Source organism: Pogoniulus pusillus, chromosome 2, assembly GCF_015220805.1.
Source record: "Pogoniulus pusillus isolate bPogPus1 chromosome 2, bPogPus1.pri, whole genome shotgun sequence".
Lineage (NCBI taxonomy): Eukaryota > Metazoa > Chordata > Aves > Piciformes > Lybiidae > Pogoniulus > Pogoniulus pusillus.
The window spans coordinates 37,844,100-37,866,793 of record NC_087265.1 but is presented as its reverse complement, the minus strand read 5'-3'; the positions used below and the strand labels follow the sequence as shown (position 1 = coordinate 37,866,793).

Sequence of the window (22,694 nt, the reverse complement as noted above, 5' to 3'; positions counted from 1 at the left end):
ACAGATCAAGGTCTGAATCCCTAATATTTATCTGAGATATCTGAAGTTGCAGAAACCACCTAGGCTTTTAACATCAGCCCTGATCAGATTTGCTTCTTTTCCTATTCTCCCATTTACAGATCTTTGAGTTTTTCCAACACAGATGCAAATTTCTCCCATGAAGAATTTCACTCTATGGACATGCTCTTACCTTCTCCAGACACTTAAACAGTGATAAATTAAGTGTTCCCCTTCCCTTCTCTTTCCAGTCCTCCTACTAACATGTTGCCAACACCAGGCAACACTACACAAAAGGTACTCAGCTCACTTCTGAAAAAAAGGAATTCCTCAACTCCTCAAAATCCAGGAAGTAGTCAATCATTTGATAAGGATTCCTCCATTCTAACAGCTCAGAGTATATCTGATTTTCTGGACTCAGAAAACATCTTCTGAAGCTAGGCAGCAAGTTTTTTTGCTATTATCTCTACATAGATGATTAAGTTTGTATGTGAGTAGCTGGTAAGTCAGAAACCATAAATGTCAAGCCTCATAAGCAGGTGACTCACCTTGCCCTCCTAAGATGCCAGTTGACTTTACCACCATTTCAAGCTTTTTGTCCCAGGTAAAAGTGCGAATGTAGTCTGTTGCAATTCAAAAAGATGAATTAGAAGAATCCACACACAGACATATCTGCTATAACTCAACACCATTCTAAAACGTATCTCTTCCCTCTTAAAAAGGGCCAGAAACAGTGAGCTTCCATAGCCAAAACACTTATCAGTTTCCCTATGAGTTGCCTCACTTTCCAAAGTATTGATCATCTTTGGGTAGATTGAATATGATATCTCAAAAGCCCAGGAAGATGACAATCAACTCTTCCAGCCTCTACAAAAACAGTCTGTCAAGGCATGTCTGTATTTACCCATGACAGAGTTTTGAGGGCTTATTTACAAGAGTCATTTAGTTGACCTTCATCCAGAAACATACCAAGAAGCCCCAGTTCACCATAACAGCTCCTGTACTGCAAGAACCAGCAGCATCAAAACCCAGACACCTTTCTATGTAAGCCAGTAGTATTTGTCATCACCACAGCTTGACAACAGAAAGGAAACACTTTATACTTCATGATATGGAGGACTGGAAACACCAGTGAACCCGACTAGAAGAAGGGGCTACAAGAGGACTTCAGAATTGTTACCAAGCCCCTGTCAGAGAAAGCATGTTCATTCATTACAAAGACACAAACATTTTGTTCTGCAAAGCTGAAGCTGCATTAGGTTCAAGATATCCAGTAATAAAAAGCTTATCTCCTGACATCTGACAACTCTAACTCCATGGTTTTCAATTTACCATTTCTAGATTTACAAAAGGCCACCATAAGTATCTATGTTTCACCTCAGCTGTGCTTTACACAAAACTCATCCAGATCTACCAATCTTAAGACTTACCCATTGATCTGAAAACTCTTTGAAAATGCTCAGAGTGCTTCGGGGCTGTATCATCAGTTCCTCCACTAATTATTGTCACTTAATCCCCCAAGGCCCAGAACCCCACAAAACAAGGCCTACAAATAAACTCTTCATCTTTAGATGAAAGGCAAATTTCTGTTGTGCAAAATACTTGAAGATGAAGCCATTTTGTGGGACACAGAATTGACTCTTGGAAACGAAGCACCATCAAAACCTAGCACAAAAATACTTGCAGACAGGAAATCATTTGAAAAAAAACTTTTCTAGTTGAAAGCTAAAATCCCAGCTAGAGAATTACAAGTTGTTATTACTACTTTCTCATTTTCCAGGTTTTTGGATATTTGGGTAAATGGGATGAGGTTCTATTCCCTCTGCATGTGTGCCATTTTGCTGTCCTATTGAAAGCCGTACATGATTTAAGAGTATATATGATGCTGAAAGCTAACAGTCCCTTCACTGTGGTGACATCAGCTGTTGATGATCTGAAGGAGGCTGCTTAACACAAATATTTTCAAGAGAGAACATGCCTGTTGTATCAGACTGTGACAATGTTCTCTAGATAATACCCTGAGAACTTAAAAGTACTCAAGCTAAACCTGCAGCAGGGGCAAAACTAAAATATTAGTTTGGCCTGAGTTCTGACATCAGAACCGATGAACAGATCTGACATCAAAATCTCTTATCTGTTTTAGATCCCAGTGTGACACAGGCAACAAGTTAGGTCTGTGACATTTAACTTCCCTCTTCCTTTCCTATCAATACTGTTTCTCCTTAGATCCATCTCACCTCTTGACCCCAAAGTTAAAATTTAAATGTCTATGTAAACATTACTGATCTGAACTTTAAAGATTAAGCACGTAACAGCACACAGAAACCTTCCCTACTTCAACTGGAGTCTAAGTGTAGGTTAAACACCAATTGGATTGTTTTTTCACTACTTGTGGGGCCTCCTGAACATATTCTTAGTAATGCATGAACTTGTGTCAGTATTTGCAAGAGCTGGAGAGATGACCTCCTGCCTCTGTTTTGAGAATGTGTGAGAGCTGAGGGTGGTGTTCCATCAGGGAGAAGACAAGCTTTGTATCTCTGTGGTAGTGTAGTTCTAAGAGTACTATAAACATGTGAAAGAGAAGAAAGCAGTTTCACCAGCTGAAAGGGAGAGAACGCAAGAGATAACCTACCAATGATCCCAACGACCAGCTCATTATTGGTATCATCACGACCCACCAGCAGGGAATAGTCGATGATGAGGTGGCTGGAGAGGAACTGGGAATCACTGTGTATGGAAGCTCTCAGCACAGCCTTGCAATGAGAACGGATGTACAAAGGATTGTCCCGGACCATCTTCAGAAGGTTCTCATCCAGCAGGACTACATCACAGCTTTCTTTGCCTGTGTCTGTTTTAACATTTCTGTTCCGGAGGGAGCCCTTCAGATCAAACACCTGTAAAAGGAGAACAGCACTACTTTGTTCCACTGTTCTGTGAAATTAGACTTCACTGTACCTAGCTGCAGTGTTTGGGAAGGTAACACAGTCAGGCAGGTCTTTCCTTCTCTGGAGGAGAACGACAACTAAAGAACATTCTTGTGCCACAAGAATTGGAGTTTCCTGAGTGGAGACTAGTATGTAAGCCCACATGAAAGTTCTTACACCTCAATTCACAAATTTTAGGCAGGTTATTTAATGAATATTTAGTCTAATATAAGGGAGAGTATCTCTATTTTTACGTTGTATGAGTAAACTCAGTTTTCCAGCCAGCTTCTACAAAATCATATGCTGACAGAAGTAAAGGTTTGAAGAGGGGATGTGGGTCTTGCATGAAGCACTATTTAACACCCACTGGCAAGGCAAGAGACAGTCGATCATTAGGTTGCACAGGATCTCTGGATGTCTCCAGCCCAATGTCCTGCTTGAATGAGGTCCTGTTAAAGAGGTCCTGTAAATTCACAGATGACACCAAGTTGCAGAGGACTGACAGTCTGCTAGAAGGTAGGAAGACACTTTAGAGAGACCTGGACAGGATATGTCAACAGGCTGAGGCCAACAGTGTGAGGTTTAACAAGGCCAAGTGCAGAATCCTACACTTTGGCCACAACAACCCCAAGCAGTGCTACAGACTGTGGAATGAGTGGCTGAAGAGCAGCCTAGTAGAGTGGGACCTGAGAGTGCTGGCTGACCACTGCCTGAACATGAGCCAGCAGTGCACCCAGGTGGTACAGAAGGCCAGTGGCATCTTGGCTTCTATCAAGAGTAGTGTGGCCAGCAGGACTAGGGATGTAATTCTGCCCCTGTACTCAGCACTGGTGAGGTCTCACCTCAAGTACTGTGTGCAGTTATGGGCCCCTCACTGCAAGAAAAATATTGAGGTGCTGAAGCGGGTCCAGAGGAGAGCAACAAAAGTGGTGAAGGGATGGAAGAGAAAGTCTTATGATGAGAGACTGAGGGAGCTGGGGTTGTTTGGCCTGGAGGAGACTGAGGGGGAACCTTATCACACTTTATAATTATCTGAAGGCAAGCTGTAGTAAGGTGAGAGTCAGGCTCACCTCCCAGGCAACTTCTGAGAAGATGAGAGGGCATGGCCTGAAGCTGCACCAGGGGAGGTTTAGGTTGGATGTCAGGAAGCACTTCCTAATGGAAAGGGTAATTAGACACTGGAATGTACTGCCCCTGGACGTATTTAAGGAAAGACTGGATGTGGCACTTAGTGACATGGTCAAGTCGTTGTGGTGGTGTTAGGTCATAGGCTGGACTTGATCTCAGAGGTCTACTCCAGCCTTGATAAGTCTGTGAAAGTTAGTCAAATCTTGACTGGCTAGGGCTTGAACAAATTAAAGGATGGAGTCTAGTCTCTTTGGGTCTTTGCCTGACCACTCTCACAATTTAAAAAAAAGAAAGAGAAAGCAAAATAAAATCCTTTACACCTATCTAGAATTCCTTCAGTTCACTTCCTCAAGGATCATTTGAAAGTAGGCACTGGGAAGGAAGGTAGAAGGAACTGATACTATCTAGTTTTAGAGACATTTGTTGAAGAGAATTTTCCCTCGGTTGTTTTCTCTGGCCTTCATTTGACTGCCTCAAAGTTCACTACTGCTTTACTAAGAACAAGACTGAATCCAAAAATCTTGTCTCACACAAGTTCAGGGAGAGAACAGCAGGTTCAAAATATTATTTATTTCCCCCCCTACTACACAGGAGCTTATCATCTCCATGCATGAGGCCCTCCTTCTAAACAGATAGTTCTGAAAGCCCTACAAAAAAAGTTTCACACTCTTCTAATCAGGCTGGCAGCGTGTTCTCTTAGACACCAGAGATAGAGGGATAAAAAAGACTTCCAAAACCTGAAGATTGCACTGAACTAGCCAATACAAGTTACCAGCAAGCATGAACTGTCATCTTTCAGCAGTGCTAGATATAGACAGCACATGCAGAGTTAGAAGACACCTAGACAACTACTGGTCAACTCTGCTCTTGCTCCCAGTCAAAACTGCACTGCAAGGGAACAGGATGCTTGATTTTTACCTGAGCCATTTTCCTGCCATAGAAAAGATTTTCCATGACAAGCAGATCCAGCTTCTTTTCAGTGTTGTTTTGAGAGTTCTTGTATCCAATTCGATATACCCCAAGGATTTTGGCCAGTGCTGTGGGCTTCTAAGGAACAGAAGATATGAGGTGAGATATGCATGTACACAGCTTGCCTGTGTGTACAGACAATCAGGAACTGCATAGAAGCACCACTGTTCTGTTTGACCACACATTATAGCTTAGAAGCTTTAGCAGATTTCCCACTTTTTAATCTTAAAAACACATTCTCAGTACAACTCATACCATCTGACACTGTTACATAAAAGGGGTTAAGAGAAACTGTTACTAGCTTGTAAAATATAGAACACTATCTAAAATATTTATTTTTAATACCTTCTGCTGAACTGCATTAATGATGTAAGTGAAGTAGTGTGGAGCAAAGTCAAGGAATGACTGGACTTCCAGACGAGGCATCTGCTTCAAGATGAATCTATCATCTGTTTTAACATTAGAGAGAGGCAAGAGTTACATACAGTATGTGATGTATTCTCTGCAAGTTCTTTAGGACCACACAACTGAAAGGGTTTGAAAATAAATTGAAGTACTACAATTCTCTTAAATCCTTAGCTACAGAAGCTCATTTCTAGAAACTTTTTTACTTCATATATTCTGAAATTCAGCCTTCTAGCAAATCAAGAAGAAAAGACTAACTTAGACTAGTCTTAGTATAGACTTACCTCTGCTTACCTTCTTATAAAGATAATAAAAATAGCTTACAGACCCTTACATTTTAAGACTTTTGAGTAGGGGCTTAGAATAGGCCACAATTTTTTTTAAAAAATAGCCTTATAAATCAACTATAGCCTGTGGAATTCTAAAGAATCACTGTGTCTTTAAGAACCAGTTTTCCTTGAATGATGCTCACTTCTTTATTTTCTGAAGTCTGCCTAAGAGAGTACAATGCCTCTACACTCAACTGGCTGCCCTAACAAACTAGTGAAAAACAGAACTACATGTACAAGGAGACAAATAATCTGACACTGAAAAATCCCAGAATAATCTATTCTGAACTTTCTGTTCTGAGTGGCCACTTGACAATCAACAGCCCTCTGGAATGAGGTAACCAGATATTAAAGGGCACGCTAACCTCCACCACGCCCAAATAATACCCTCTAATTATGAAGTGGGAAGAATCATAGAATCAACCAGGTTGGAAGAGACCTCCAAGATCATTCAGTCCAACCTAGCACCCAGCCCTATCCAATCAACTAGACCATGGCACTAAGTGCCTCATCCAGTCTTTTCTTGAAGACCCCCAGGGACGGTGCCTCCACCACCTCCCTGGGCAGCCCATTCCAATGGAAAATCACTCTCTCTGGGAAGAACTTCTTCCTAATATCCAGCCTATACCTACCCTGGCACAACTTGAGACTGTGTCCCCTTGCTCTATTGCTGGTTACCTGGGAGAAGAGGTCACCCCCCACCTGGCTATAATGCCCCTTCAGGTAGTTGTAGACAGTAATAAGATCACCCCTGAGCCTCCTCTTCTCCAGGCTAAACAGGCCCAGCTCCCTCAACCTCTCCTCATAGGGTTTGTGCTCCAGGCCCCTCACCAGCTTTGTTGCCCTTCTCTGGACATGTTCCAGCACCTCAACATCCTTCTTGAACTGAGGGACCCAGAACTGGACACAGTACTCAAGAAATCACATTTACCTTCAGTCACATAGAATGCAGCCCCAGATTTGCCACCTCGTGCCTGCCAGGGCATGGAGTGAGAGAGAGATCTAATGAAGTCCTCCTCACTGCTCCCCAGTATCACTTCCCGCATCTTGTGAAACTCGCCAGCGTAATAAATCCGGCAGTAGAACTTGGCGTTTGCATCTGAGAACTCTGCAAAAGAACATCTTCATTAATAACAGCTTGAAATATTCACTGAGTACCCAAGACAACACTTAGATTTTACTGATGCCTAGAAGAACATTATTATGTCAAACATCACTCCCTCAAGTTTATTGTACTGTGGAAGCTTAAACCCACAAGATGTAAATGGAAAACTTAGAGAAAAGTCAAGCCTTCCTCATGGTACAGACCATGGAAAAGTGTCCAAACAAAACATCAATTCCAAAGAAGTTTTATGGGTACTTTTGCAACAAAAAGATTGACTGCAGTGAGTAAAAACTGCATTACTCTGTTTTTGATTATACTGGGCAGGATGGAAAAACAAAAGAAAACATTATTAACTTCAAGATTTCCCATTCCATTTGCATGCAGAAAGAAGCTTATCAGTTAATATCTCAAGTTATTATTTACAGCTACTCACGTAGTTCCACATGGGGATTCACCAGCTGCCTCTTCTGTCCATCTCCTCCATCTATGTCATCTTAAGGAATAAAGAGACCATTCAATCAAGGTGGTTCACTATTACTATTGAGTAACCCCTGTAAGATGCTTCTTGTAAACTCACATTACAAGAAAAGTTTTATTTTTCCAAGAATACAAAGAGAACTATACAGAAGGAATTAGAGATACAGCTATAATTTTTCTGATAGAATATGTAACCTAAAAAGGTACTGCTGTTCATGGGACACATAAGTACAAACTCTCTCCTTTACTTCACTCATGAAGCAATGAATTAAACAGGAAGTGCAGAACAGAGACTGGGCTGCTGCCAATTCAAAGGCATCCAAGTCCAGATTGCTCAATGGCCCTATAATTACCAGGGTTTGAAACACCCTATTTCCCTTCTCATAAAGGAAAGCAATGTCTTTAGGAGAAACCTACATTTGCTGCTCAAATAATTTATTTTCAATGCATGTCATGTAATCTTGGAGTGCTGAAAAAGCATGAGCAGGAATGCATTCTTGGGCCTTACAGGTATGAGATTTGCAAGAAGTGACAGTCCAAGACAGAAGACAGACTCGGTAGTCCTATACCTTGAGGTTCTGCTCCTTGGTTTTCCATTCCCTCTTTACTCATCTGTCCGACCTGGTAGTAAGCACTGTCAGCACCACGTAAGGTCTCTTTCTTCTGAGAAGACAGGTCTGGGCTCTTCCCTCCCGTGCCACGGAAGAAAGACAAAACGCCAGACGGTTTCTTTGCTACAGTGAGAAGGAAAAGTTTGCCTTGGCATTTCCACAGGTGTATTTTAATAAGAGCATGACTCATAGGAACATCCTCCATTCATTTTTCTAACTGGAGGAATGATGTCCTAACTGAAGGAATGATGTCATCCAACAGTAACTCATTTGCAACCAAGGTTCATCAGGCTAGCTCATTTAGTGTTATGAGTAGCACTAAGGAATGCTGAATCCTTTGACAATGCAAGCCATGTATGAACATTTTTAACATAGTAAGAAGCTCACTTCTCCATTTTGAGATACTCAAATTGCCATCTTTTTACAGAAGAGAGTGCTAAAAAAGGTCAGAACATATGATGGACATCACATCCCAGTGAACAGGCCAGACTCAGGAGCAACTCAAAGTCCACTACATTCTAATGCATTAAATCAAGGAATGATAGTTTGACTGCTGAGTCAGGGAAAGCCATCATGGCCACTGACTTCAAAAATCAAACACCACCACCTCTTCATATCCACTCTATGACTAGTCATGATTTGACCTCAGAATGCATTTTTTTGTTCTAACAAATTCCTTAAGAGCTAAAATCCACGTTAAGTGGACTCAAGTCTGAGCTGAGATTAGCTATCATGAATGCAATTTTAGCAAGGCAGTCTTACGCTGCTCTGGTTCAGCACTGCGGTTTGAAGGACCCATGTTAGCCTCAGGCAGGCGGACAGGGCTACTTGTCTTTGGTTTGTTGTCTGATGTGCTGAAACGAGAAAGAAAGTCATGAGCCCAAAAAATACTGCCATCCAAGACACTACTGCCTCACTACATTTAATTCTTCCTGATGCCCAAGATCTAGTAACCCCAAGGGAAGAGGATACAGTTTAAGGCTTCAGTGGTATGAATCTCTCCAACACTGCTCCTCCACTTCCCTGAGAAAAATCTCCCAAGACTTCACAGCAACAGCTCCATCCATCACCACAGAAACAACAAGCAGGCCAAGTAACCTCTACCATACACACAGCCAACGGATCAGGTGACAAAGCCAGCACAGACACCAACATGAAATGGAAACTCAGATACCACAAGTATGTGTGGAATATGTCAGATTCCATCAGAAAGCAGAAATCCTGATGGGCATATTTTGCGAGTCCTTCCCCATTCTAGTTTCAGCTTATTCACTACAATCACTGTGCCTTTGCTCTATGTATTGTAGTTCCTGCATGTAACCTGTTTGGTTGTAGTCCTTCTTCAGAACTGTTCTTCAGAGATGCTTTGGACAACTCATCAAGGGCATTCCTGTACTCCTTGCAACTGAAGGGGAAAGGAAAATAATTTGAGTGTGAAAAAATAAAAACAGGCCAGCTCTTCTCTGAGAGACTCTACCACCAGCCTAAAGATTCCGTTTAGAGACAGAGGAAACAAAAAGCTGCAGTAGGAAAACCTATCCTTTGCCTTTTCTTACAATTAAAACTTAGCTCCCTTAGAACAGAATCTGCTCTAGACCTCAGTTCAGGAAAAAAATCCCCTCTTGTCTCCCCAACTCCTGAAGTTTAATAATGTGCTGCTTCAAAATTCTCCTGCCTTTTGCCATCCAAACCATAATACTTACTGAAGCAGCTGGCTTAGAGCACGAGCAAGAGCTGCTACAACCAGAAGTAGGTAAGAGACAGACCGCAGTATGAATACTTCACTGTTGTTCCCTAGATCAGCTGCAAATCCTCCTGACCAGCAGTCTGAGCAAAATTTAGTTGCACTTCTTTCTCTATTAATAATCACGTTAGAGGGAACATTTACACAACTAATCCATACCTGTGTACTAGATTTCAGCAAGAAAAGCACTAAATCCAGCTGCAATTTGGAAAACCTATTTTTTGTATCTCACTAGGAAAAGGAAAGAACTTCATTTCTGGCTGAAACTCTCAATAGAGCTTAATCAAGAAATTCAGACATGCTTGTTTCCTACCATAAAGATTTAAATATTCCTCACACAGAAAATCTGCAAAGTACAGCATGTGTCAGATGAACAGAAAAATCATATCAGTACCTGAGAGCAAAAGCTATGATGGAGCTTGGTTCCTTCTCACAGACTGCAATAGGTACACGTTCATGCTCATACATTAGGTAGTGTTTATCTGGGTCACTAAATGAGGATGACATAGGAATATTGTTAGCAGATCACAGAACTTTGTGGAACAAAAACATTAAGTTTTGGTCAAAACCCAGACCTCATCACTGCAACACCAGGCACAAACTGCAAGTCTCAGCATGGAACCAAAGCTCCCCACATCAGTTTCTCCCAATAGACACATTTATAGCTATGTGGTTAAACCTAAATAGTAATGTGTTAGGGCAATCAGCACTTCAAGCAAGCTGTTCATATCAGAAGACCAGCTCTAAGTTAGAGTCTACTTCTGTTTAGCAGCCACTGTTTCTAATGGCACCAAAACCTGCCCGAGTTCATTTTGACTGTCCTGCAGCACAGCCTGCAGAGTGAAGTTAGGGGACGAATCTTGACTCTTTTCTGAACAAGCAGTTTAGCAGAGAAATTTCCCAAAAGCCTCCCAAGTTTCTCTAAGATTGTAAGATTTTCTTCTACTTATCTGTAGGGTTCAGTCATTTAGCTTTTCCTCATTAGCCCCTGGCCTCCACTATGAGCCTGGGGGTAGGATTCAGAAGGTAAACTCAGGCTGCCAAACGTTAGGCTCATCTCAAATGAGAAACACTAAAAAGCACGCAGACCAAGTAGCTGAAACACTTCCCAGTCTGCCCGTTTTCACATGAGGGGGAAACTTGAGGGCACATGCAGTAGGCATTGAACCTGACCTACACCCAGACAATGCCAATTTGAGTCCAACCCTTGGAAGAGGTCTGGAAACAAAAACAACAGGCAGGTGTGTAGCTTTGATAAGTCTTCACTAAGGAAGGACATTTCTCCTCCCTCCCTGCAACAATGAAGTTTGAAGGTACTTTTCTTCCCCTGCCCTCCATCTCTTCCCCTCCAACAAGAGGTCTGCTAGGAGGAGAAACTGATAATACATATGCACAACTGTGGAGCATTAATAAGAAACACAGATAACCTACAAACACCTAGAAAAGACACAGAAAACCTCTTGCCTTGAGGAAGTTCTATAGCTTATTCAGAGGCAAACCCAAGTGATGATTTAAATCATATACCAAGCAAAGGCAACATGCATATCTTTGTCTGCAGTTTGACCAGCCTGCTAACTTTGTACATCATATATATTATGTGGCACTTACAAGGGAAATGGAATGGGGTTATAGCTGTTTCCAGGCAAAAAGTTAGCCAAAATAGCTTTCATAGTAGACTTCTCCTTCACTTGACTGTCTGTAGATCCCAGTGAGTGTCCATCAAACACATCTGGAACAAAGGTAAGTTAAATTTGAATCAAAATATCAAACTTCAGGGTCTGAATTCAGAAGCAAGTTTGCAGTCCACAGAGTTATCAAATTTGCCATTTCCTAAAGAGATCTGATACATTTGCAAAAGAACAAACACAAGATCACAACTCAAGTATACCTTCTGAGCTGCTTGTCGTATCCTGTTCAGACAGCGTGTTGGCACCAGTCATATGCTCTGATACAGCCTCTGGAGAAGTGGGCACATGAAGATGTGTAGAGCCTGTGGAGCTCTGACTTGATAATGTAGTCAGGAAACGATCCTCTGAGAGTACCAAGACAGTTAAGGACCAAAAAAAAACCCAAACAAAATCACGTTCCACAGCTGTCAGAAGTGATATTGCTTGCTTCCAGGCCAAGCTACCACCAATGCCTGCTTTCATGGAGCTTTTACTTACAAAGCAGATAAGTCACCCAGAGAACAGGAATGGGCAAGCTGATCAGCATAGCACATAACCTCCAGAAGATGCACATATACTCACAACCTTCAGTTTCCACAAGCTCTTAGTATGCCTCACAGGGGTAAGAGGCCTCAGCACCCATAACCACTTCAGAGAAGCAACAAGAGGTATTTCCCAAAACCCAGGTCTGAAAGTTTTTAAACTCAAGTTCAAAGGAAAACCCTTTCTGGACAATTTAGCATTGTATTAGAAGCAGACTTTGCTTTCTGTAACAGTAAGCTAGCAATTGGTGTTTTGCCATCTGACACAATGGAGAGTCATTGTTTCTCTATCAAATTTGACAAAAGATCCCATGGTATGGGCAGGGAAAAGGTTACAGCAAGGGTTTTTATTTTTAAGCAAAGTAAATAAACAAGCAACAGACCTTTTTCTCCATTTTGCAGTGCTGGAGAAGCATTGCGTGGGGAAGCATCCATGCTACTGATCTAGGCAGAACAACAAAACACCAGTATTGAAGCCAAGTTCCTTATAGCTCTATCCCTTCCTCTGTGGAGCTCTTGCAAAAGCAGGTGTGTCACAACAGAGCACTCCCATCCACTGCACCATATATATCAAAACCACCTTGCTGCTAGATCAAGGTTAAGTGCATTTTAGCAATTATGTGTTAAGTGGAAAGGAAACATATGCATGCAGCAGAGCAAATCCAGGGTCTCATGGGGTTTCTTAGTGCACCTGCCTAATGTTAGAACTACAGGGAGTTCAGCTTGTCTGTACTATGCTTATAATTGTAGTGTCTTGCAGTCTGGACATTTTATCAAAGTACCAGTTCCCAAGAAAGTGGTTGTTCAACAACTTGGTAACTATACCTTTAGACAGAGCTGGAGGCTGCAGTCAAAACCACTTATACATCACCTCAGACAGTTCCCACAGGACACATCAAGGAACAAGAATGAACTTGCAAATTCAGTATCAGTCCTTCCTATGTTTTCACTCCACCTCTCCTGGTAACTTTAGCTTTTTCTTTTTCACAAGGAATAAAGCTGATGGGCAAACCTGGAGTCTAACAATATTACATCCTTCTTATCTAGGCATACACCTGACAATGAGTGCAGCTCTCTGCTATCAGTATTCAGATCGAACACCACACAGATAGCACAGAAGATCAAAGCCTATTCATACTTGTCACCTGCTGTGCAATATGGCTCTTGGTTCACACCTTTACAAAAAGATACACATACCAACAAGCAAGTCAAGCTTTTACAGTTGAAAACTACATAACATTGTTTTAAAAAAAAGTGAATTAAAGCCATTCTTCAGAATATTATATAGCTTTTAACCTGCTACTCGTACCTTGCTTTCTTCACCTTGCCTCAGTCTCCCAGGGCTTGGTGGTACTGATGGACGTTTTCTACCTTTTTCTTGCTGGAAGAGATCCTGCAATCTTAAAAAAAATAATGAAACAACAATTTAAAAAAAGTAATCAAAAGATGGGTTACAGGAATTGGCTGTGAATAGCTGTTGTGGTAGGCCTGATAGGCCCAAAATAGGCTTATGCATGTCCTGCTATGCTTAGGCATGTTTTTCTGTTCCATCAGAGAAGCAAGCACGGGAAACAGACACAAAAGAACCTGGAGCCACTCAGTCTGGCCTGCCCAGGGTTCTGTGGTAAGGTACACACACTTAGCTTGTGCCTTCCTACTGAGAGGCCTGTGCTTTTCCCAGATTAAGCCATAGCTTTGCCTCATATGGTCTGGTTTGGCTAAATTCCATCTAAATTGGCTATTCTGTGTCCAAAGGGCAATTAATCTTGGCCCACATTGATAAAAGGAGATACACAGGTAAACAATGTGCTTTTGCTTCCCTGCTTTTCTGCTTTGCTCTGCCATTGGCTGCTGCAATTGCCTACTGCCTTATTGCTTGCCTGGTAAACTCCACTGCCGCGAGTTGCCAGGAGCAGACCCTGGATGCCTGCATGCGATCAGCCTGTGTGGTCAGTGTGACATCGTGCTGAGGCTGCATGGCATCCTGCCTCTGCACTGAAAGTCCTGCTCAGAAGTCCTGGGCATAACAGATCGTCCAGAAGAAGCCAGGAGACAAGGTCAGAGATTGTCTGCCTCTTTCCCCAGAAGCCGGAAAGATTCAAGCCTCAACGTCTGACAAGACAGAGCCCCTTGAAAGCATTTGGGCACTGTCTGGATTGTGGCTAAGTTCTGCGAGTTGGGTAATAATAATTTGTGAGTAAATGCTTCAATGCCTCTTTGTAATTCTCCATTGCTTTCTGCCATAGAGCAGAAAGAGCTTGAGCCCATTTACTGGGCAAGCGGCATATTGACCGCAAGCAGAATTTGACTTTGGGAATCCTCTCTTCCAGTTCAATTAATGTTTCTATATTTTGCTGGTTATTACTGGATCTATATATTATCCATAGAATGTTTCCACGACCATGTAAGAACTGAAATATATTAAAATTAGTGGTCAGGGGTGGTGAGAGTTCTGAGCATCAAAATTAATAAACAATATTAATTTTGGAAAAATATAATCTCGCATCAATTAATTTCCCCTCCACAACAATAGCAAAAGTTATGAGGGTTTTTTCCATACTAGAGCACACCTAAGTATGCTTTCATAAGCCTTTATTACAAATTCAGATGATTGCTAACATGTGCCAAAGCTGTTTTGAATAGCCAAAATGAGAACACACTCTTCAGCTCTGAGATAATTTCACCTAATTAACTGTTTTTGTATGCTCCCCTCTTCTCTTCCCTTTAACCAAATGACACTTTCTCCTCCCAAATGCAAGCTGTGCTCTACAATAATACTTTTTTTCACTTAGCCTCAAATGATTTTGTTCCAATAAACCAGCTCTGTGGTCTTATGCTGGATGTTTTCTACTGGTTAAGATGCAATAACACACTATAGCAACTGTGCTACAGGACAAGAAAGTACAAAAGAACCTCTTCCCTTCTATAACCAACACAGTTAATTAGTGTTGCTCACAGTTTCAATATGTGTCCCCTTACCTACTATTCCAGGCTTGTAGCATCTCACAAAGTCCCTGCTTTTTAGCAATCAGAGACTCAAAAACAGATTGCAGCTGCTGAGGTGTGTCTAATGATGATGAAAGCAGCCTTGCTTGGATTTTCTCAGTCCAGTTTAGAAACTCTCCCTCTTCCATCTGTCAAAAATAAAACCATTAGTGTTCTGCAACCAGAGATGACACTAAATCTGAGTGACATCACACACTTTGCAGCCCACAGTCTGGTCATGCAGAAGTAGTCCATTACCTCCTTTTGGGCAAAAAGGTCTTCCATCTTCTCTTCTCTAGTTTTGCTGAAAGTATCTGTTTTCAGAGAAGCAAGGCGATCATCAACAGCAAGATACACTTGTGACACCCTGTCAACAGGGAGGCAAAGAGTTAAACTGTGACTACTTGGAAGAGCATGTAAGGTTAGTGTTTAAAAATACAAGGGACAACACATGACAGTCTTCCCCACAGTACACTGTCCCACCAAATTTATAACAGAGGACATCGGTGAAATTGTATTAGTATAGCACACACCTAGAAATTACACACATTAACACTTACCTTCACAACCTATTATTAGAAGTTGTCAGAGTAATATAAAGGTCACAGACATATTACCAATAGAGGGAAACCGTTGTCATGTGTTTAGGAAGATTCTAGGACTGCAAACTACACCTTCACCAGAAGGGCTGAGAGAGAGTCAGAGTGAGTAACTCTTACTACAGCTCTAAACAAAGCTCCACAGATTCTGTGGTTAGGTGGTCACAGAGACAGTGTCATAGGGGAATGCTGCCACCGGGCAGAATAGCAGTCAGTCTGGATTTAGTACAGTTTCCATCATGCCTGTCTCCCAGTTAAACATCTACATTTAGAAGGTGTAAAGGCTTTCAGTACTTAGACTACAATTAGGTACTAGACTGCTTGCTAGTCTCATATTCAAGATGTCACAAATGCAATGTCTTTTACATGCCAGAGAGTTTATCAGCCACAGAACCAATGTAACAAAAACAGTTCTATTTGGACAACAGATTTGAGTAATGCCTTTGCATTGTTTCATGGACTGAAGGCAGAGTTTAAATGTGGTCAGATTTTTCATAAAGGAATGCTAAGAACAGGTAAAAAGTGCTACCTGCAGTTTTCAGATTAAGCCTTCTAGTACTGTCTTCCTCTATTCTGTTTTTAGTATTAGAGAGAGAAATTAGGAATACTTTAGCTGCAACTGAGAAGGCATTTTGTAAGGTGACATCTCAGACACCAGGTGATAGCCTTTCAGCAGCTATTTTGCGATATCATTCAAATATCAGTTCAACATTCATGGATGGAGAAAAGTATCTTATTTTCTACTGGCTATGTTTAAGCTCAGTTGCTGCCAGACAAACAGACAAAAGATTATTACCTTTATCTGTTCTGTCTGTACTAAAGAATACTTCAGTATCATCCTCTCTAGATATGTGTGTGCGTATATCACAGGATCATAGGATGTAAGGGGTTGGAAGGGACCCAAAGAGATTGAGTCCAACCCCCCTGCCAGAGCAGGACAATATTATCTAACACAGATCACAGAGGAACACATACAGACAGGCCTTGAAAGTCTCCAGAGAAGGAGACTCCACGACCTCCCTGGGGAGCCTGTTCCAGTGCTCTGTGACCCTTACAGTAAAGAAGTTCCCCCTTGTGTTGAGGCAGAACCTCTTTTGCTGCAACTTACACCCATTGCTCCTTGTCTTATCACAGGGAGCAAGTGAAAAGAGCCTGTCCCCCTCCTCCTGGCCAGCCCTCAGATACTTACAAACATTTATCAAATCCCCTCTAAGTATTCTTTTCTCTGGGCTAAAAAGCCTCAGGTCCCTCAGCCTCTCCTCATAAGCCATGCTCTCCTGCCCCCTAACCATCCTCATAGCCCTCTGCGAGACCCTCTCCAGCAGATCCCTGTCCCTCTTAAACTGAGGAGCCCAAAACCAAACACAGTATTCAAGATGAGGTCTCACCAGGGCAGAGTAGAGAGGGAGGAGAACCTCCCTTGATCTGCTGGACACACTCTTCTTAATACACCCCAGGATCTCATTGGCCTTCTTGGACACAAGGGCACATTGCTGTGCCATGGTTAACTTGTTATCTGCCAGGACCCCCAGGTCCCTCTCCACAGGACTGCTCTCCAGCAGATCACCTCCCAGCCTGTACTGGTGCAGTTTATTATTCCTCCCCAGCTGCAGGACTATGCACTCACTCTTGTTGAACTTCATCTGGCTCCCCTGTGCCCAGCTCTCCAGTCTGTCCAGGTCTCTCTGGATGGCCACACAGCCTTCAGCTGTATCAGCCAAGCTTCCCAGCTTGGCGTCATCAGCAAATTTGCTGTGCAGACACTCAGTGCCCTCATCAATGTCATTGACGAAGATGTTGAATTGAAATGGCCCCAGCACTGATCCCTGGGGGACACCACTAGTCACAGCTCTCCAGCTGGACCTGGCACCATTGATAACCACATATATATATATATATATATATATATATATATATATATATATAAAAATAAATGTGTTTAAAAACATGACTTTTCTATTAAATAATGATTATTCAGCAAGTCTTTTCTATACTAACAAAAATAGGTTTATATTCTAATAGAAGTCCAAAACACAGCTAAGCTGAGGAAGACATTAAAAACAAAGCTTACTTTTGGGAGAAATCCTTGAGATCTTGCAAAATAGTGACTTTTGACGGAGTCTGCCGCTTGATGTAGATCTTGGGGAGCGGGACACACACTTCTAGCAGCCGGATTGGAGAGTAGCTGAGAAGGCAGTACAACAGCTGTTAACAAGACCTTCCCCAAGTAGTACTAATTCTAACCATACTGTGGTTTGTGGCCCTCATATTAAAAGGGGACACAATGGCAATGTCTCCAAGGTTTCGATTACTTTTAGGAGCAATAGCACCCTTTTCATTTATGCCATAGGCAAAATATAAACCCACAGACCACACTGCAAGTACAACAGTCTAGAAGTTTTTGACATCAGACAATAAAAAGTGTTTCCCTTCTGTTTGGTGAACTGGAGCCATCCGTTCTTAGGAACACTGCCCACCTCATACTGGACAGTGATGGCACTCACTGTGCCCTCTTTGTCCAGCACACAAGCCCACAATTGTGGTTATAGTGCTGTTTTGCTATCCCATTCTGTAGTCACAGTGAAGGACAGACTCAACAAGGCAGTACTAGAGCTATATGCTTCAATAGTACCCAAGAGAAAGAAGTGAGATTTCAGCAGTGGATCTCACCTGAAAGATGCCACCATCTGATTATAGGAAAAATACTGATGATAGTCGTGGTGGATGGAATGACCACAAGGCTCTGCATTGGCCCTTCTTGTGTACTGATGCCCATAGAATCTCAGCTCAAGGTATTTTGCAAAAGACATAGACCAAGAATCGTTGGAAAGGGGAACAACTGGTGTCACCTGAAAAAAATGAAAGCCACATGTCTTGATTTCACCTTTCTGCCAAGATTAAGGGCAGGCTAACCTACACAGCAACCTAGTATTTCTAGTACCAGAAGAACCTGTGACCCTCAAACATAGCAAGGACAGCATTTGTGCAGTGCTAAGGCAAACACATAGTTACTATAAATCAGAAACTCAGCAATTGCTCATTAACCATGACAGATACTTAGGTGTGGAAGTGCAAATATATTCTTGATAGAAGCTTATATAGAATCAACCAGGTTGGAAGAGACCTCCAGGATCATCTAGTCCAACCTATCCCCCAGCCCTATGCAGTCAACTAGACCATGGCACTAAGTGCCTCAGCCAGGCTTTTCTTGAACACCTCCAGGGACGGTGACTCCACCACCTCCCTGGGCAGCCCATTCCAATGGCAAATCACTCTCTCTGGGAAGAACTTCCTCCTAACATCCAGCCTATACTTCCCCCGGCACAATTTGAGACTGTGTCCCCTTGTTCTGTTGCTGGTTGCCTGGGAGAAGAGACCAACCCCCACCTGGCTACAGCCTCCCTTCTGGTAGCTGTAGACAGCAATGACGTTCCCCCTGAGCCTTCTCTTCTCCAGGCTAAACAACCCCAGCTCTCCCAGCCTCTTCTTATAAGACTTGTGTTCCAGGTCTTTCACCAACTTTGTTGCCCTATATATCTGAGATGCTATTTCTCTGCATAGAGATTACTTCCAGCAATGCAATCAGCAGCAGTGGTTTCATTGCTTATCTTTCCCCTGGTGATTCTTCAGCTAAAAATACATTGGAATTGCTCTGCAATGCATTTCAACTTCAGCAGCGCTTGCAAGCTTAGAGTAGCCACAGCTTTACACATACCTAATGGCCAGGTACCTATTAATGTTTACATGAGCAGGCAAAAATAAAAGGTTACAGAACAGGTGTGTACACAGCAGTGCAGGGCTTGCTGTCAGCAATTACAGCAACTTCCCCTAGGTATCCTGAAATCCAACGCCCATGTTTAAGGCAGCATACGCAGGTGAATTGAGTCATCCACATGCATAATAGGGATGTTTGTGTTTCAGGCACTGCATGGATCTTTTCCAACTAAGGTTTAAGAGCCTCCAAAAGGACACGTTTTACAGTGTTTAGCTAGAGATGCGTATCCAATTGGTAATGTTTTCTTAGCTAAGTGACAAGCTCCCAAACAATCTTACTATCTTGTTCTTTTAAAAGCAATTTATTATTCATCTAATGAAGATTTTACTTACTTTCTAATGACTACTAAGAGAAGTCTAGACGTCACACTGGTGCAATGCAGACTGCCTAGCCCACAGCAGATCAAAGAACACCATCTGGTTTTTGCTAACTACTAAGTCAGTAGGTCTCTTGTCTGCCCTTCCCCATACACACATTCTCTTGATCCTCACACGGATTCACTGCAGGGAAGGGACTGTACCTGTCACCTCTAAGGGGGAATTCCATTTTTCCACGTGTCAGGAATGAGTTTCCAGGAGCATCTCAACTCCACTTCAATATATCCTCTCAAAGTCAGGTTTGACAATTTCTAATGAGACAATCTCACACACCATGTTTCATCCTCAACAGCCCACAGGAATTTGTAGATACATCAGAACATCTGTATGAGTAACAGGTTAACCACAGCTCCAAGAAAGAGTACTTTTTCCCAAATGCTGCCTTTCCATAGAAGGCCAGGCACAACACGAATACTAAATTGGAATGACAATGAGTCTCAAGTCCACACCCTTACCTGTTTGCAGAGTCTGCACCAGGAGTAAGTGAGAATGGTGTGCTGGTAACCAGGGACCGGAGAGTCCAGTTCCTTTAACACAATTTGCACACAGCCTTGCCCATGAACAAAGCGACGAATGTGATGCACCATTGGCGTCTCACAGAACATGCTGGGGCACTGGTAGGATGGCCTTATAGAAAGAAATAAAAGCACTTAAGAAGGCACCAATGAAGAACTGACTGAACACATCTAATATGTCTTTTAATATCACAACACTATTTCTGAGTTTTCGAAGCCTTTAGCAAAGGCTGTTTTGTTTCTGCAGAGTGAATTGTATACATTTAGAAATAGCATGCAGGGATGTTCCCTTGCCAGCAGTGGTTGTACAAGTCCCATTCTGAATATTGGTTGCTGTCACAACCTTTTTACAATGTATTATTTTTTATCAACATATTGCATATAATCCACAAAATATGTATTAAGCACCTCGAAGTGCTTGGCATCCAATCAGAACACAATTTTGGCAATGCACCAGCAAAGGCTACTGAGGACAAAGATATGCCAAAGAGCCTTCCAGCTGGTAACATTTTAGCTCCTGAAGGAAGATGTGAGCAAAACAGTGCTATGCATTCTCTTTCAGAAGAAAAACTCGTGGCCTTTCTTCAAATAAGTTTAAGTCAAATAAGAAAGACTGATGTCAGAAAAAAAGCTGAATTGTTTAGGTATCAAAGTACAAATAGAGAATTCCTCAAAACCCAAGCAAGCCTAGAAAAGCCCAGATGCTATTTGCTTGCACAATGAGGATGATAAAAATAACTGCAAAAACTGTGGAGATTGAGAACTATTCACTTCAGCACACACTAGCTAGACAGCAGAGAGAAACAAAAACTTAAAAAGTGGGCAGCTAAGCTCCTGCTCTTCACTGATCAGCACTAGGAGAAATACTTGCTCCTCTAGAGAAGTCTGAACATCAGGAGCATTTTTCTACTGCAAGTGGCCAGTGGAAAGAACAGAGTCATTTCGTCTTCTGAGTCACAGGCTACCTCTTCAGCTTCACTGCCTGCTGGTGATCTGTATGGGGCTCTGATAAACGTAACAACTGGAAGCTCTTTCAGACAAAGTAAATCACACTGTACTTTGCCAGGGCTACAAGTATTCTGGACCATTTGGATTACCTACCCTACAGCACGATAATAAATCAAAAGGGGCAGCAGATTTAAGCTTTCCTAGGACACAGCTGGCCCTGCAGTCTTGTATGTCATTTTAATAAGTGCACAAGAAACAGAATTTACAAAGAGGGTGGCAGGTCAATTGCACAGAATTATCCAATGCTTTTGTTTTCTTTAGAATAAGATTTAAAGTAAGTTCATCCTCACCTGAAACAGTAGCGCTCCAGGAAAATCCCTAGAGTCAGATCATTTTTCCCATAGAATTCCATGGTCACAATCCTGAAGCAGAGAAAGAAAAGCTTTAGGTGGGTGGATGCTGCCACTATTAGCTGTGTAATGACTTTTAGATGCACTGATGTGCACCCAACTCCTGGTTCATTCTCAGCTCTGTATACCTCCGAAGGCATTTTCTCCTCTTGACTACCCCTCGGAGATCTTTGTTGTGAAGTTTGCTCACAATGAGCTCAGAGTGCTGGAGCCTCAAACACTAACTTTTGAGCAGTTATGGTTTCATACAGAACATGAAAAAAAATTAAGAAAAGCTTATTCTTCTAGAAGATTTAGCAGCAACTTTTGTTTCCTTAGAACCCAAGGTGACCAAGCCACTTAAAATGCACCATAATTCAGACATCTCTAGTATCAGTAATTTACATAATCACTGCTGCTGTTTAGAGAATTTATTACCACCTTCTTTGGCTCCTTCCTAAATTTTTACTGGAACTCCAGACCTTTCCTGGTAAGAGAGATATCTCTGTATTTTCACCTGAGCTACACGATGAAACACTAAGATCTGTTGTGTTTTGTTGGGTTAGATGCATGCAGTGAACAAATTACAGCCCTGAAGTTGGAAAGGCAGTTAAAGCACTTTACACCACTGAGTAGAATATAAGAAAGACAGCAATATATTCAAATACTACTCTCAGATAATAAAATCTAGAAGTATTATGAGATTCTCTTATTTTATTGTACATTCGTCTGTGTTTATATACACTAACTCTTCCCCACAAGACAGCGTACAGAACCCTCCTGATACATACATTACTTCACAGAGGAAGGAGAAACAAAAGCATTTGCATTTAGGCTGGGCTTTCTCATTTGTACCTTGGAGAATGCACAAATGCTATGGGATACTGATCTGGATCCACCTGACCAGGAAAGATTAAATTCTTCTGGCAACAGCTCCTGTTACAGGACAAGCACAACCTACCAAGGGGTCCTCAAAGAAATACTGCTACAGGACAAGCAGTGATCTCAACTTAGGAATGACAAAGAAGGCAACTATACAAGCTGTAGAATATTCGTTTGCATACCAGGGGCTAACACAGGCACTCGGAGCATTGCTGGACTGAGCAGAAGAGCTACTGAAGAGAACACAAAGCCTCTGATGATTTACTGGACTCAGACAATCCACCTGGTAGAGAGAAAGCAAACTCGTTTACTGATCACAGGTACCT

At 42.1% G+C, this 22,694-nt stretch overlaps 1 protein-coding gene across 2 annotated transcripts in view; it reads right to left on the bottom strand.

The window, feature by feature from the left end:
* Positions 1-22,694, bottom strand: part of PIKFYVE (phosphoinositide kinase, FYVE-type zinc finger containing) — a 68,328-nt gene that overhangs the window by 3,893 nt on the left and 41,741 nt on the right. For both annotated transcript variants that reach the window (XM_064161616.1, XM_064161625.1), the window contains 21 exons: positions 22,551-22,651; positions 21,448-21,519; positions 20,090-20,261; positions 18,153-18,331; positions 17,554-17,667; positions 15,142-15,250; positions 14,878-15,032; positions 13,208-13,298; positions 12,282-12,342; positions 11,578-11,721; positions 11,298-11,418; positions 10,084-10,179; positions 9,267-9,350; positions 8,708-8,799; positions 7,904-8,068; positions 7,291-7,350; positions 6,684-6,860; positions 5,364-5,467; positions 4,968-5,096; positions 2,630-2,891; positions 546-620 (listed from right to left, as the gene is read on the bottom strand). In XM_064161616.1, the coding sequence (XP_064017686.1) occupies positions 546-620; positions 2,630-2,891; positions 4,968-5,096; positions 5,364-5,467; positions 6,684-6,860; positions 7,291-7,350; positions 7,904-8,068; positions 8,708-8,799; positions 9,267-9,350; positions 10,084-10,179; positions 11,298-11,418; positions 11,578-11,721; positions 12,282-12,342; positions 13,208-13,298; positions 14,878-15,032; positions 15,142-15,250; positions 17,554-17,667; positions 18,153-18,331; positions 20,090-20,261; positions 21,448-21,519; positions 22,551-22,651 (2,563 nt within the window). The remainder of the gene's footprint in view (positions 1-545; positions 621-2,629; positions 2,892-4,967; positions 5,097-5,363; positions 5,468-6,683; positions 6,861-7,290; positions 7,351-7,903; positions 8,069-8,707; positions 8,800-9,266; positions 9,351-10,083; positions 10,180-11,297; positions 11,419-11,577; positions 11,722-12,281; positions 12,343-13,207; positions 13,299-14,877; positions 15,033-15,141; positions 15,251-17,553; positions 17,668-18,152; positions 18,332-20,089; positions 20,262-21,447; positions 21,520-22,550; positions 22,652-22,694) is intronic.